We start from the raw sequence: 15,621 nt of genomic DNA on the forward strand, positions 1-15,621 counted from the left end.
ATTGTATAGCCAAGAATTTTAACATTTTTCTTATTATAAGTAGATAGTATTTGAAATCAGCGAATAAAGACAGCTGAATAGTAAAATAGATAAAATAACATTAAAATGATAATACGTGCTCAATAAATACAAATGAGCGTACATTTAAATTAAAGCAAATATGAAAACCAATAATTTAACTAAATTTCAAACGAGAATATTATATTGCCGTCAGCTAAAAGTTGATTTGATTTGGTGCTGAGGTTTGCACACACTCGTTTGACTCGTCGATAATCCGTAGATACTCGAGAAAATAAAAACTTTACAGTTTACTGTAAATTAAAAATAAAAACAACTGATTTTCTTTAAAATGCGCATGGAAGTAAAATTATCAACTTCTACTGTAGAAGTTTTTGATGGAACATTTTGATGGAACATTTTTCAGCTGTAACAGCTAAAAAATGTTCCTTCAAAATTGTCAAAAATTGCAATTTAAGAAAATAATTTTAAAAAGAGCCATTCAGACTAGAAGCTCTTCAAGTTATCACTGAAACTACAAAAACTACAAGCTAGGAGTTTCCATAGCAACTACAAGCTAGGAGTTTCCATAGCACCGTCGTGTGAACTAAACTGTTTCTTCCACACACTAGCGTCCACATCGTAAATACTAGCTACAAACAACAAGATATCCGACATCTTCACCTCGTGATACGCTCTCATTCCCCATCTCAACTGGGTCACCAGCCCTTTTGAGGTGGTTAGTTTGTGCTTCTCAATGTACATCTGCTTAACAAACTCGTTTAGAAGCTTGTCTGCTTCTCCGAAATCTACGTGAGTTTCTGACCTGGGAGAGAAAGAAGGTGTTATGATTGGGAAATGTACTAATGTACAAATGTACTCGCCTCATCACAAATGTATCATCTATTATCTATAACGAGTACTCAACATTTCTTGGCTTCGTTTGGTTCATTGCCAAACACTAAAAAGGTATAGAACTCGAGCATCGTTATCATGAAAAGTTAATAGTGCACTGTTGCGAAAAAGTATCTGCACATACTGAGGTTAAGCTTTTCACATGTTAGAATAAGTAATCATTGACATTTAACTCCTAATAATTAGTCATACTGTTAGAAATTAAATAAGCTATTCATTTAACTTTACTTAATCTGCTAAGAATACTAGCGATTCTTAACCAATGCTCAACTACATATATTCGATTCCCACTGTCCCCACGTCACGAGTATCCGGATTTCGCATCTTGGTCATTGCATTCTGAGTACAACTCGGGAATTAATTTTCCTGCCTGTTCGCGATAATGGTTTCCAGTAATTGATCCCATACAATAATAATACGAGTGGAAAAGCCTTAATTGAGCCACCGGTGAATTTATTGTTGGAGAATTAGTGCTTCAATGAGGTTTCAATGTAAGACTCGTCTTTAGCTGGCATCTCCACAGTGAGGTGTTACTAACACCTAGTCTGAAGTTTTTTACACATGAATACATCCATTTAGTATTTGCATTAGTGTAATTGAACACAGCTTCAAACTTTGGGCTCAAAATAGGAAAACATTGCAGTTATCGCTCGAGTGTATCAGCTACTCGAAATACCGCATTCAATCTAATAAGAACTCAGCCGGGCCGACTTATCTCTGTGGCGTTACAATTCGAACCTGGATTTGTAGATAGCTCGGAGTTAGCAAACACAAGTCTATTAGCTGGTTGTAAACTAGTTCAGCTACGAGTACTTGTTAACTGTCAGAGGTGTAAGTTTAATAGAATCTTGCTTGCGGTGTCCAAATGACAATGTATGTCTACCAGTAGAATATACGATCCTTCCGACAATTCAGCTGCAAATCTCACTATACACTTTCGCTGCAGGATTCAGTGTCTTACAAAGAATCCAAAACTTTCGACACACTCTACAAATACATGAAGCAGCTTAAATGGTAGTCCAGACTTACTTGTCTATACCGAGTATTTTGAGAGTCTCCCACAAATCCGCTTCATCCAGGGCGTTATTTGCCATGTGTATCATACTCAGTATTATTGTAAGCAGTGCCAACTGAGGGGGAATATGTAAGGGGTCAATAAGGTGAACCATTATAAATATGCAGAATGCAGTGGTAGTACTTAAATATTATTTATACTATATATTTGTTCATAAAATCTGAACTGTTTAAAAAAATCCATAATCTTGGTATTTCAACACTAAGTCTCGCTTGAATGACTTAAATGTACATCTTATGTTGGGTATTTTTTAATGTCGAAGCGTGTAATAAATGTTAGAATTTATTTATTTATATCTGTACATATATATTATGGCATAGTGTCATAGTATTATTGACTATATATAATATTATATTATTGACTATAACAGAGTCTGTTATTCGCCTGGTATTGCAAAATATACGGAGATCAAGTAAGTGACCAGACACATCAATATTCATGGCTAGGGGGTATTTCGAAAGTGGCATAAATGCTGACGCTACTGTAATGTCTACACAATAGAACTGCTTGGTGCGTGTAGGGGTCTACAATTTCCAGCATACTGCTGACGTGATATATGTATTTAACAGGTTTCTAGGTTCTATGCAATAGTAACTGTGCTTTGCGGTTTGTAGTTTTAGTTATATTATATTAGTTTTTAGTTATATTAATAATATATTAGTTTCTGGTTATTAACTGTAATGTCTAGATTAAGGGGAGATACACCAAAAACGTTTTTGGTGTATCTCCCCTTAAGTAAGTTAACTAATTAACTAATTAACTGAGTAGCGAGCTTGTACCTGTGACAGAGCATGAGCCGGTCTTGTTAACTGCTGCAGTTCGGGGAGAACTATGTTATTTCTCAGGATGTAATACTTGTTCTTGTTATACTCCACCTCGCACACCGAATAGTCGAACGTCTGTTTCAGATACTTTCTAGCTCCTTCTAGCACTGATGGAAGGAGTCTAGAATGTTCTTTTAGGACATGTTTCACTATGTCCTGTTTCTTTGTCGGGATCTGAACACGGATGTTATTATTGTTATAATTAGACTATTACACGGTAGTTTTATTAATCAAGCATGTTAAAAGTGATAGTTATTTAAAAATTTAAGAGGTATTAAGAATAATACGGTATGATATTTTACTTGTTGGATAATCATTGTACCAATGTACCACTCCGAGGAGATTAATGATGATATGAAATAATATGAATTATACTTGGGAAGTATAAGAATGAGTAGTATTGATGGAGAGAGAACTCAATCCAACAAATTACAGTTGATATATCGTACGTTTTTCTTGTCAGCAAATAAAAGGAATCTGGCGAGTTCAACTTCTAACTTCTTAACGTCTGTTGCAGAGAGCTGGGCTTTAGCCTGAAATTAAAATTCCATAACTATTTTAATTTCATATTGAAGTATAATATGAATAACTCGTGAGCTTTCCCAAACCGCCTCCTCCTAGACTGGCTTACGTAATATATTCTTCTGTAACTATATTTATTCAGGACGTTACAGAAGGAATTGATTTAATGTAGTTGGAGGAGTCCTAAACTGTCCTCACGCCCGAGTCCTAAACTGTCCTCACGCCCGAAAATGGCGTTTCTCTTGTATCAAATATGAACTTTCCCATTATAGGAGAGTACAGTAGATCTAGAGTACAGACTACAGCTACAGTAGTGGACACCATTATATATTAGGAATTAGGATACACGAATATGTTATGATGATCTGTATCATGGATACCTCAGATCAAACCACCATCTTTGTTTGAACTCTGTCCTAACTCCTACACCCTACACCTAATCTGTCCTACACCCTACACTCCTACAACCAGCACTGAATACCCTCAATCTGTCCTACACCCTGAATTAATTATGACGTACCTGCTCAGACCGGGCGAGAGCTCTGGCGTCAGGGGTGGACTGGGATGTGTTGGAGCTTGATGTGCTGGGCTGTGCGTCATCCAGACCACCATTTGTCTTCGCTCTTTTGTTTTGAGACATACTTATTTGGTGTGATAATAGTTGGTGACGGCAGTGTGTCGATTTTAACGGGTGGGTATTATTTTAAATTAGCGTAAGAGATACTGGCCATCAATGATCGACTTGAAAGGTTATCTTACGTAAAAGGCACAACACAAGATCTCGTAAAACATAAACTTGACAATGTACAATGTTTAATTGTTGTGATAATAATAATTGTACAAGTATATTGATACAGTTATATAATAACAGCACAAGTCTAAACTATCTTCAGAATAAAATATAATTATTTGATTTTAACTTGGCTGATATTTTACTTTATATACACAGATATATGCTTTCTTAATTAAATATGATACATAATTTAAAAATCATTTCATACCTTTTCGACCCAAATTTGACTGCACGTTTTAGCCACCTATATCTGCATTTGGTTTAGTGTAATTATAAAGGCCAGCGGTAATCAGAACTTAAATCGTCAGTTATTTAAAGTAGATTTTGCGATCTAGTTATTTGGGCAATGAGACAAATTTGATTAGAATCACAAGATAACCAACAAAATAGAAATCAGAGACATTTAAAATTTGACCGTAATTTTAAATTTTGGCATGAATCAAGGCCGGTGGCATAAAAGTCCAGCACCAATTTCGGCCAGCGAAATTAGGGCCGATAAGGTATATTATATATTATTATGATAAACAACTTAAATTCGTGTAAGATTAGAATTGCAAAGTACCAAAATATTTTATGAATTGTTGACGTAAAAATGTGAAAAACTGCCAATCGGGTTGTATCAAACATATTCAACATTGTGAAATCTGATAATCTGTAAGAAGTGAGATACAGCATGCCCCGTTAAAAAAGAATTGAAGGATGGTTATTTTTTGCTTGATTTTTCGTTTTGGTACCATGCAAAGTGAATTATGAAATTATATATAATGCGTCATATACAGAAAATTGTTTATATGGTTTAACACCCGAACATTGCACCTTTACACAACCAAATCTGATTCTTCTGATAGAAATTTACTATCCAATTTAAAATAAAATAGTGAAATTTGACAAATGAAATATCACAGTCCAGCTATCAGCACACATTATACTAAAGGGACTTGCCCAAAAAACACAAAGTAAAAAACCTACAAACCTCTGTGAACTACGGATACAAATTGTAGAATATACGTGGGTCCTCCTGCCCAGGCGTGTCAAAAACCGAAAATATACACATTTAACATGGCCCAGGGTCCTGGGTCACATGTTATAATGTCTAGAGAATAAATTCATTCAGTTAACATTAAATATAAATTAATATCGATGCGACAAGCTTAGACAACTTTCTCCAAATCAGCTTGCTTCTCCTGAAAATCGTTCAAATTCTTGCTAATTTCAGCAAGCTCGTGCTGCTGCTCTTTCGTTGCAGCTGCTATCGTCGAAAATGAATCTGGTAGAGGCATGGTAGCATTTCCAGAGTTTCCAACGTTTGGATTGTAAAGTAAACTCTCGAACTCAGTTGCTCTCACTTTGAATTGTTCTATATTTCTCCGCAGTTTGTTCGTCTCAAGCTCGTGATTTCTCCGCATGGACTCCTTTTCAAGCTCGTATTGTTTTTCTCTGGCTTGGCAGCATATCACCGAGTCCTTTAAGGCATCAATTTCTTTCTGATATTGACTTTTCTGCTTTTTAGCAAGGTTTAAGATTGTTTCTCTACGTTTCTCCCCTTTGCTAATCCTCTTTTTTAAAGACTGGTATTTGTCACTTATAACTTCAGTTTCCTTTTCGTAACTCATCTTCTTTGTTTGAGAGACTTTCTCAAACTCTGTCTTCATGTCTTGAATTTGGTTTCTTAATGTGCTTATCTCGTCAGTGGCTAACTTGTTTTGAGCTTTTAGTTTATCACATTCAATGACTTCCTCTTTGTACTGCGAGTTTGAGCCTTTTAGTCGTGACTCGAGGTTTTGCATTTCCATTTCAATCTTTTGATAGTAGGCAAGATCTTTGTCCTTGGACTCCATGGAGGATTTGAGTTTGGTTATTTGTGTTTCCAGAGCATCCTTTTCTTTGGTTGCTGCTTGCATTGAAGCTGAGAGAGATTCGTTACTACTTCTCATTTTCTCGAGCTCTATGTTCAAACTATGACTCTTATCCGAATGAAGCTTTTCAGCAGCGATTATCTTTGCTTCAGCAGCTGCTTTTTCTTGACTTGCTCGATTGACACTATCCCATTGCTGATCTTTAATCGATTGCAGTTTCTCAGAAAAATCTTTTTCTTTTTGCCTCAAATTAGTTTTTAACTGATCTATTGTTTTCGTCATGAATTCAGTTTGAGTACGAGTATCAGCGTGCTTGGCTTGGACATCATCAGCTTCCTTTTTTGCCTCACTTAATTGTCGCTTGAAATTATTTTCTGCCATCGACAATTCCATTTTATGCTTCTGGTTTGCATCTTCAAGGTCAGAAGTAAGCTTCATAACTTGATCTTCGAGTTTTGCAATGTGAGGAATTTGCTTGGTTTTGTCATCGTTTGCCTGCTCTAACTTATCTTGGAGCTTCTCAATTCGCGTAATCATACTCTTGTTATCATTGTTAACTATTTCATGCTTTACATGCAGCTCTGACAGCTGGGTCGACACTTTCACAACTCTCTCGTCACTTTTCCGACACTCTTCAGTTATTTGTTTCCGGTATGAATCATTTTCAGCAATGAGGGATTTAACTTTCGCCGACAATTTGGTGTTCTCTTTTACCAGAGATATGGATTCCTGTGCAGCAACACCTTTCTGTTCTAATGACTTCTTCAAAGACTCACATTTCCTCTGTAAGGTGTCTATGTCTAATTTATACTTGGCATGGATGTCTTCCAATTTTTGAGAAAATTCGTTTTGGCAATTCTCATACTCCGTCTTCAGGAAGTTGTGATCGAATTTGAGTTTGTTAAGTTCCTTCCTGTAAGCTTCAACTTCATCCTCTGTTTGAGCAAGATGCTGCTTGTAAATCTGTTCAACATCTCTCAACAAACTCTGTCGAAGATTTTCTAGCTTTGCGGGTGTCATCACCTTGGCTTTCATCCCTTCTACATCCATCAGCAGCCTGTCCCTATCAGCTTCCAGTTGACAAATCTGGTTCTCGTATTTCTTCCCGTAGTTTTTCATCTGCGAGTCTTTCTGAGCTATGTCATCTTTAAGTTGGTGGGTCTCTGACTGAAGTTGAACATGCTGGGCCTCTAGAAAGCTAAAGTTAGCTTTGTATTTCTCAGCAGTGATTCGTTGGTCAGCCAACATAGCTTCTAAACCGTTCTTCATCTCAAGCTCCTGAAATACATACTGATAATTTGCAAGTTTCAAAGTTACTTTTTCAAGTGAATATGTATCTACCACTTTATCATACTCGCTTAAAGTACCAAATGAAACGCAAAAACCACGAACTTGAAGTTTCACGAAATGTTACCCCGATGAACTTTAAATTTGATAATTCGTAAAACTTTAAGTTCGTAGCCTTTGTGTTTCAATTGTATATCGTTCCTATTCGTAGCTAGGCGCTAAACAGTTCTTAAACCAAATATTGTACACAGTTAAACTTAATTCGAAACAATGATTTAAATATTACTCTAATTTAATCGCACTGGAATTTCGTAATCACGGTCGGAGAAATTACACCATTGATCATTGGCTCCAAAATAAAGTGTAAAATATTTCAACATAACCATTACATAATAACATGATAACACAGTACATAATATGTACATTACTTGCTCACACTTGCAACAAGCTTAGAAGAAATCTGAAGATTTTAAAAGAATATCAGCATATCAACAAGGCAGTCAAAAGTAAGCTAGCACAGAGATAAAAGATATAAGATATTCCTAATAAACTTATAAACTTATTATTCATTAATACTTATTAAGTTAATAAGTATTAATACTTATATTAACATACACTACCTGCATGATAAGGCGCTCTGTAGAGGAGTCCCCAGCACCTCCCTCATAGCTAGCATCTATCCCTTGAAATGATTGCATGTACCTCCTAAAACAATATACAATTTTAGTTCTTTATTGTTATGAATAATGAATGTATTTTGTAGTCATTAAATGTTTTCCAGAGAATTGTTTTAATCAGAACATTCTACGAATTAAGAAGCTAATCTTGATACTGAAACTTTTAATAGATGGTTAATTGTAGATAACAATGAAACTCGGTAAGTTAGTAAAATCAAATATATATCATATATCCAACGTTATACAAATATATTGAAAACTAAAGATACAATCTTAAGACAAGAATTTTAAACAACCGAAGACAAAGCTCTTAAATAGTTAAATAGTTTCTTAGAGTTTTAACACATAGTTTTGATGATAACAACCTGATTTGTTTTTGAGCTTTCCTATTTCACTTCCTCCACTTTAACACAAATATCACACAAATACTACTGAAAACCCTCTAATAAGAGTTTACACTATTACAGGATACAGTAAAATCCTGATTCACCTCGGAGTCGAGTTTGGGGAGAAGAAACGGGGGAGGTAAATCAGGGTTTACTGTGTAATAAGAAATGCAAGTAATAAGAACTTCACCTGATAAAATGTAACCCTTTATTCTAAAAGGTATGCTCCAGAGCATCACTACTATGGAGCAACGAAGTTTTCTAGAAAGGTATCAATCCCTCGATATAACATAATATTTGTGATTCAGACTTAATTTAAGTTTCACAATTTCGTTCACAGAGCTTCATTTTTTTGGCTATTATACACTCTTTATCATGAGTTAAGACAAATAGTACTGTGAAAAAACAGCCAGTTTAAGTCTGGTAAACCGATTGCTTTCGCAAACAAGTCTCAAGTGATATATTATATAATATGTAATCCAAAGAGATTAGAAAAGTTCAATCCGAAAAGTTCTACTGGATCGGGGATCAAGCGAAAACAGTTCATTTAGTTAGTCAAGCTCATCCTCAAAGTGAATCTGGATTGTGTCCAAGGATACAGGGTTGAGAATTTCCTCGTCTTCAATGGGACTTATACGGTCACTGCAATCGTCTTCTGTCAGCTTGCTGTCAGGAAGATCACTGCTACCAACTTTCACGTAGTCACATGACACATCAGATGAGCTGCTCCCTTCAGCGGTTTTCTGGCTATCTACCTCATCTAGTTCCATGTTCTCCGAGGAGTCGTGGCTCGTCGTTTTATTGGAGGTAGGAGTTGAAATATTAATATCGTTAGCAAACCCAGGAATTTCTTCCCTCTCAGGTACCTTCGCTTCAAAGTAACAGCTGTTGTCATCAGAATGGTCAGAGGTTTCCTTGCGACCATCTCCAGTGCACGCATCAAAAAACTCTTCTTCATCCTCATCACTTGAGAGAATGCCTCTTGATATCGACTCAGTGAAACGTCGTCTCTTGTAGAACAGAACGTATGCAGCTGAAGACTGCACAGAGTTCTCATTAACATCAGTCACAGAGCGGTCGTCAAACTCCCTCCATGTGCTGTTAGCACCTGACAGCCTAGCGTAGGCAGTGTAGTGACCTCTGTACAGACTCCCGTAGTGGTTCGCCACTCCGTACAAATCGTAAACGTAATACCCTTGAGGGACATTGCTTCTTCTGACTGAGTATTCTAGGAGGTCAAGGTTGTTGGCAGGGAATGAGATTAGTTTATCAATCTTATCAAATACTATGATATTTTTTGCTTGGAAGCGTTTCAAATGGACGGTCAAGTAGTTAGGACAACTGTAAAGGGATATTTGTTTGGTCGCCCTCTGCAATTTATTGCAACGAGGACATTTCCATAGTTCGGAATCGGGGAGACATTCTTCTTGTGTGAAAGCTTCAAAACAATCTCCGAGAGAGCTTTTAGGCTGGTGAAAACGAAAACTGTCGTGGTCAAAGATATCGAAATCTTGCTGACCAAGAAGATTCTTTGAGGAGTTGTCGTATACTAAAACAAAGGTTAATTCCTGCTTGATAGCATTGGCTAATTCAGAGGGTTTAGTGTTTGAAGTCAATGCTGTACTATCATAATTCGCCCCTGTATTATTTCCCAATCTTAGCTCACAGCGTGGTTTGACCTTTTTAGCTTGAACAAAGTTCAAATGAATGTTCGCAGATGATAGAAAACTCTGCAGCTTGTCAAGCTTTAAATCTTTTTGCTTTATGTAGAGTACTTGAGGAATTCCGACAGTTTGAAGAAGAGCTTTGCAGTCAGACTTGTGGTTTTTGTAATGCTTTTTCTGGCATTCCTGATTACAATAGCTCACTTTCCTGCACCGAAGGCACCTCTTCAAGTCTCCAGTTGTTCCGCAACAGGCACATGATTTCTGCACAAACGGTTCAGAAACAGCACTGACAACTTTAATCAGAATGGAGTTCTCAGCAGAGTTTTTGTTTTCTCTGACTATCAACTGACCTTGATTTAGATTTTCATTGCTCACTATATCGGTTGCAGAAAAAACACCAACGATGGTGCTTTTGGACACAGTGAAAAGGGTAAGCTTGTCACAATCCACTTTAATATCCTCAGATATTTTTTTCAATAAAATATTAGCACCAACGGGGAGATGAGCATAGACCTTGCATCTAGCCACTGCAGGAGAGGCTTGAGAAAGAAAATAATATTCAACTGGAGATTTATCTTTAGCAATTGGTAGTGAGAGGTACATGTAGGGATCAAATGTTATCGACACTTTGCCACACTCCAAACACGAGACCTTGGATTTATATTGACCCATAAAGTTTTCAACAAAGAAAGACTCATTTCGCTGCTTATGAAAAGCCCAGGATTCCTTGGCAACATCTTCATCACATTTTCCATCACCATCAGGCATGATAAAAGTTTTTTTGATATCACCTTGGTTCAGATCTTCATGTAGTGTGTCGAGCAAAATAGATAAAAACTCCTGGGCATCTTGCTGCTGGAACCCCGAATACAAATCAGACTTGTTGGCAAGAATAGACTTGAGCTGCTGGGGATTAGTAGTCCCTCTTCTGGAAGACCACATGTCTTGCAGGAGAGTGTGGTAAACCTGAATTGATAGCAAATTATTATTGAAAAATAAGTTTATGTAAGATGTTTTGAGTAGTGCAAGTTAGCCAAATTTTCATTTGCTTTCAAATTTTTCGGGCCGGGGAATACAAATTGTACAGGGGGGAGGCTAGGTGGGGGGGGGGCAAAAGTCAGTATACATACGTTGGGGCTCCAGCTTATTTCTCAGTCACGGAGTGCCAATTGAAATAATTCTTTCTGGTATGACTTGCTATTATTACTCATTCGAGGAATATATCAAATCAAAAAATAGTGATGTACATTTTTTCCAAATAAACATTAATTTTTGCCGTCTTTAGATATTTTGTATGATTGCATCAATTGTATTTGTAATGGATTGTGTTCAAGGCCTTTTAAGATACACTTGTCCTGAAAAAATGGGATCTCAGCTACTCAGATGTCCAAGATATCAAGCATGAAAAGTTATTTCATTAAGGTGAATTAGGTTGACACTAGATCCGCACTATGGGAATCGTATAGATCAAAGCCGTGTAGATCAAAGCCCAATTGTCGTAGTACACTATCATGTATGATAACCAAAACTGTTTTTTCAATGAGATAAACAAATTGTTCGATTAATTAGTCATTTAGAACTTTAGAATCTGTTTCACATCATCTTTTCAGATCCTATCTTACATTTAATGACTTAAAGCGATATGTAAAAAAGGGATTTCTAGCATGTTCAAATTTCTTGTTTCATTGATATACAGAGTTACACTTACATGTCTCAAATATGAAACATGGCTACGTTATAAGACCCAATGTAAATGTACTGACTTTAATCTGCCCCTTCCCCCCCCCCCCCCACTGTTTAACAATATAGATACAAAAGAAGATAAAACGGTGTAGAGCTATGATAGCTTACCTCTGCAGTTTTTCCGCCAGTTCCAATGGGATTCAATCTATTGATTTGTTGTTTAAACTGCCCCAGAAGAAACAAGTCCCTCAGTCCTCGGCAGTGAGCAAGGCATTGAAGAATGCAGTTCATGTAGCAAGTGTTGCCAATATTAGCGAGTCCATTGACTCCGGTGTTGTCCAGGTATTCTGCCATCTAAAGTTAGAAAATTAAGAGTTTATAATTGACATATCTGTCTTAACGGGTCTTGATGGTATGGTTTTGTTTAATGAAATCGAAAATATAATGAGATGTGCATGTGAGTAAGAAAATGCACTCCAAAAGTCATAAAAAAGAAGTGAAAACATCATCTGAACATTGCTTGATTCATATTCAAATATGGAATAATATTTTATTGCATCATAAAGTTGTGATTCTATCATGAAAAATGATCATAGTAGTCAAGCCTCAATTACGCAGCTGCAGAACATTCAGAACCGAGCATGCCGTCTGGTTTTTGGATTAAAGAAGAGGGACTCAGTCGAGGAGAAGCTCAAATCCCTTCATTGGCTCAAGGTGAAGGAAAGGATTGAGTTTAAGTTATGTTTACTGATTTTCAAAGCAGTCAATGGTGTTGCTCCTGCATATCTGTGTGATCTAGTAACATTTGTTAGTTCGAGTAGCAGAAGAACTTCCTCCTTACACCTACCTGTCGGATCTACAAGATCGCACCCAAGAGCGTTTCAGACTGTTGCTCCGAAAATCTGGAACCAACTACCAATTGAAATTAAGACTTGTTCTGATGTTGATCTGTTCAAAACATTATTAAAAACTCACCTGTTTAAGAAAAGTTATGGCATGAGCGATTAATTGACAATATAACTTTATGTACTATTTGCTTAAACTGTTTAGGATGCAACCTAATGTCATGATCTTTTTGAACTTATTAGCAATTAGACTCTTAGCTCGCTTCATAAGCATGTCATCTTCGTTCCAAAACTTTTTATGTCCTATGCATACACTCCTTGATAGTTATCTTGATCTAGTATCTTTGTTTCACACAATAGAGCATAAGTTTTGTGGTTTATCCACTGGGCTTAGAGTTTGTGTTTAAGCTACCAAATTTTATTATTATTTTATTATTATAAATGATCTTAATATAGCTAATAGTGTGTTGGAGAATATTAATATTTTACATTGAAATGCCCATTGAAGTCAGTTATTTTAATACATTTTTATCATCAATATACATTGCACATTAACTGTATTCACAGAGGCAAACCATGGGGTGTGGCTGAAGCCCTGCTATGTTTAATTCCTTAAAAACACCCTCAAACCACCCTCAAATTAATTGTGGTACCCTCTTTCATCATACAAATTTCCATTTTTTGAGAGTATAGTGAAACCTTTCTGTACTAGGTCTTTTGGGGAAATGAAAAGTGCTTGGTATAGAAAAGACCAGGTATAGAGGTTCGCATGATCTGGTTCTACAGTATCTATAGCATTTCAAATAACCTGTAAAGCATCTTTTATATCACATTAGGGGCCTTGCACATATTGTGTCGTATTATCAGTTAAACAAAAAATTAAAATTCAGTTAAACAAAAATTCAATTTTATGCCATTTAATACAGAGTAAACAAGTTTACAATAAATCAATTTGATATTTAAAGGAATCCTAATTCAATGTGTAGTATGGTTGTCACTCTTTCAATAGATTAGATATAGGTTGACGGGGCAAAGGAGTGTGCGTGCTGTTCGCTATTGCTCACACCAAATGGCAACCTAGTAAATGTTTTGTATGGACACCGGTCTCCATCACGATACAAAATTAGGATTGTAGAATTTATTGTGCAGCTGTCATTTGAAAACAATCCCCTTCATCAAATTTAATCCAGTGATCTCGGCCCACATGCTCCTCCTATTAAACAATTTTGATTTTGGTAAATGTGTGCTGACTCCACCAGGGGAGCAAACCCCAAATCTGTCCAGACCTAATGACCTCATAGGCAGTTCAGTGACCTTTTAGCGCACCGTTTCCACACAAAAAAATCATTTTGAGAATTCCCATTTTTGTAATCGACCATTTCCTGGTTAAGAGTGCAATTTTCGGAAAAAATTATTTTGTGGTTGAGACGCTATAAGTTAATCATTTCTTGCGGTATCGGGTTGAAATTTTTCTCGCCCTTTATTCACATCTATTTCAATGTGTGTGTAAAATCTTGATATCGTATCTAAAAAGGCTGGTGTGTTATGAATTTTTAAAGTCAAAAAGCTAAAATTGTCCTTTTCAGGCTTATTTTAACAAAAAGTCAGTCAGGGAAGATCGGATTGATTTGATGCTTGACATCAAATTGTTCTCTGAATTCTGGCGCAGTTTTTGATGCCCTCAAAAATGTTTTTACTCATTCCCCTTCAGATCTATTGGACCTCAAAGCCAAACAACAAATTTAGGCACATTTTTCGTTTTTAATATATACCGATTTTTCTAAAATTTTGATAGGAATGTGCTAGTGACTTTTTGAAGGGTGCAAAATAACCGCAACTAGCACATTTATATATGAGTTATGAACCACAAAACACCCTAAAATGCTTCCCTTTGAAGTTATAGGAGAAAATGTGATTTTTTGGCTTTCCAGATGTCTGGACGGCACTGTTTTGGTGTATGCCCCCTTAAAACCTAATATACTAAAGCCTTTAAGTCAAAAAATATACCCATTATGCCAGTGGCGTAACAAAGGGCCCCGCTGACCCCGCTGTGCGGGGCGCCAAATCGTCGTTTGAATGTGGGACAATTTCGAAAACTTAACAAAGTACTAGCAAAACTGCGCGTTTTGCTCTAGATACACACTTTTTTAGAGATTTTACCGGCGTATCCTCTAAAATCACCTAATTTGTTCAATTTTAGGGAGGGGCACCAAAAGGGGAGGGGGTGCCAACAGGGGGGCGCTTTTTCGGCGGGGGGGCCAACAGGCAACGTTACAATGAAACAAGAAATTTCAATGAAACAAGAAATTTAATTTTTAGCACATTTTACAGAGTAAAGAGATGTAAAACAATTTATAAAAATATAATGCTCATTTGGTGTATGACTTTTTGTCCTTGACTGTTAGTTTGATTTTGAAGGGACAGGCAACTAACGGGGCAGGGAATGTGCGTGCCTGAAAGCTTTTGCACACACCAAAACGCTAGTTCAGTTGAGTTTTTAGAGACAGGGCTCATATGAGGATCAGAAGAAAATTGTTAGCAGACGTTAGGGGTTCTGTTTGTGTTTGTTACTATGGGTTACAGTCTTGTTGTGACAGGAAGTCTACACTATATATATGCCTAAGTTTAAATTGTGTAGTTTGAGGATATAAGATGCAACTTTAAGATGGATATTGGAGAGCTGTTGAAAAATTATGGTCGTTGTATCAATGGTTATAATAAGCTAATATAAATATCTTAAACTATAGTGCTAATTAAAAATTTCTTTATACTGCATTATCAAATTAAATGTTAAAAATTCAAAAATATACATTCATTTTATTTTATTAACTTTCTCACACATACTTTACTCACAGAACAAGACTTGGAAAACACTAGACTAGGGGAATTTCGCTGACATGTGTGTGACCAGCAAGTAGTGATCTTTCGAAGACAATATTGTTGCAGTCAAAATCTTTGATTGTCCAACCAGTTACACCACTGCATTATGCTCATTTAAAAACAACTCTAAATCAGTAGGCTGTCACTCTATTAATGCACCACACCGCTACCTCCACTGCACTAAAAGTTATACAATCAGTTAAACAAAAATTTC

The 15,621-nt window shown here is 36.4% G+C and overlaps 4 protein-coding genes across 4 annotated transcripts in view; all 4 read right to left on the reverse strand.

Annotated features, from left to right (window-relative positions):
* LOC134816070 (26S proteasome regulatory subunit 4-like) overlaps positions 1-15,621 on the reverse strand; it is a 92,633-nt gene that overhangs the window by 69,046 nt on the left and 7,966 nt on the right.
* On the reverse strand, positions 79-3,984 carry LOC134816073 (non-structural maintenance of chromosomes element 3 homolog). The gene is made up of 5 exons (XM_063824802.1): positions 3,854-3,984; positions 3,261-3,344; positions 2,767-2,985; positions 1,942-2,042; positions 79-823 (listed from the first exon to the last, which is right to left on the reverse strand). Exons 1-5 carry the CDS (start codon positions 3,971-3,973, stop codon positions 568-570), a joined length of 780 nt encoding a protein of 259 aa, XP_063680872.1. The 5' UTR covers positions 3,974-3,984; the 3' UTR covers positions 79-567.
* Positions 4,147-7,981, reverse strand: LOC134816062 (centrosomal protein of 83 kDa-like). The gene is made up of 2 exons (XM_063824784.1): positions 7,890-7,981; positions 4,147-7,260 (listed from the first exon to the last, which is right to left on the reverse strand). Exons 1-2 carry the CDS (start codon positions 7,965-7,967, stop codon positions 5,278-5,280), a joined length of 2,061 nt encoding a protein of 686 aa, XP_063680854.1. The 5' UTR covers positions 7,968-7,981; the 3' UTR covers positions 4,147-5,277.
* Positions 8,104-12,045, reverse strand: LOC134816061 (ubiquitin carboxyl-terminal hydrolase 19-like). The gene is made up of 2 exons (XM_063824783.1): positions 11,851-12,045; positions 8,104-10,965 (listed from the first exon to the last, which is right to left on the reverse strand). Exons 1-2 carry the CDS (start codon positions 12,034-12,036, stop codon positions 8,884-8,886), a joined length of 2,268 nt encoding a protein of 755 aa, XP_063680853.1. The 5' UTR covers positions 12,037-12,045; the 3' UTR covers positions 8,104-8,883.

This window comes from Bolinopsis microptera, chromosome 5 (genome assembly GCF_026151205.1).
Source record: "Bolinopsis microptera isolate Bmic1 chromosome 5, MBARI_Bmic_1.0, whole genome shotgun sequence".
Lineage (NCBI taxonomy): Eukaryota > Metazoa > Ctenophora > Tentaculata > Lobata > Bolinopsidae > Bolinopsis > Bolinopsis microptera.

Coding starts and splice junctions, on each gene's coding strand:
- LOC134816073 (XM_063824802.1), bottom strand. CDS start 3,973: ATGTCTCAAAACAAAAGAGCGAAGACAAATGGTGGTCTGGATGACGCA. Junction 2,986..3,260: donor TATTTGCTGACAAGAAAAAC/GTACGATATATC, acceptor ATCCGTGTTCAG/ATCCCGACAAAGAAACAGGA. Junction 824..1,941: donor AAAATACTCGGTATAGACAA/GTAAGTCTGGAC, acceptor TTTCTCTCCCAG/GTCAGAAACTCACGTAGATT.
- LOC134816061 (XM_063824783.1), bottom strand. CDS start 12,036: ATGGCAGAATACCTGGACAACACCGGAGTCAATGGACTCGCTAATATT. Junction 10,966..11,850: donor CTGGCGGAAAAACTGCAGAG/GTAAGCTATCAT, acceptor CTATCAATTCAG/GTTTACCACACTCTCCTGCA.
- LOC134816062 (XM_063824784.1), bottom strand. CDS start 7,967: ATGCAATCATTTCAAGGGATAGATGCTAGCTATGAGGGAGGTGCTGGG. Junction 7,261..7,889: donor CAGAGCGCCTTATCATGCAG/GTAGTGTATGTT, acceptor TATGTATTTCAG/GAGCTTGAGATGAAGAACGG.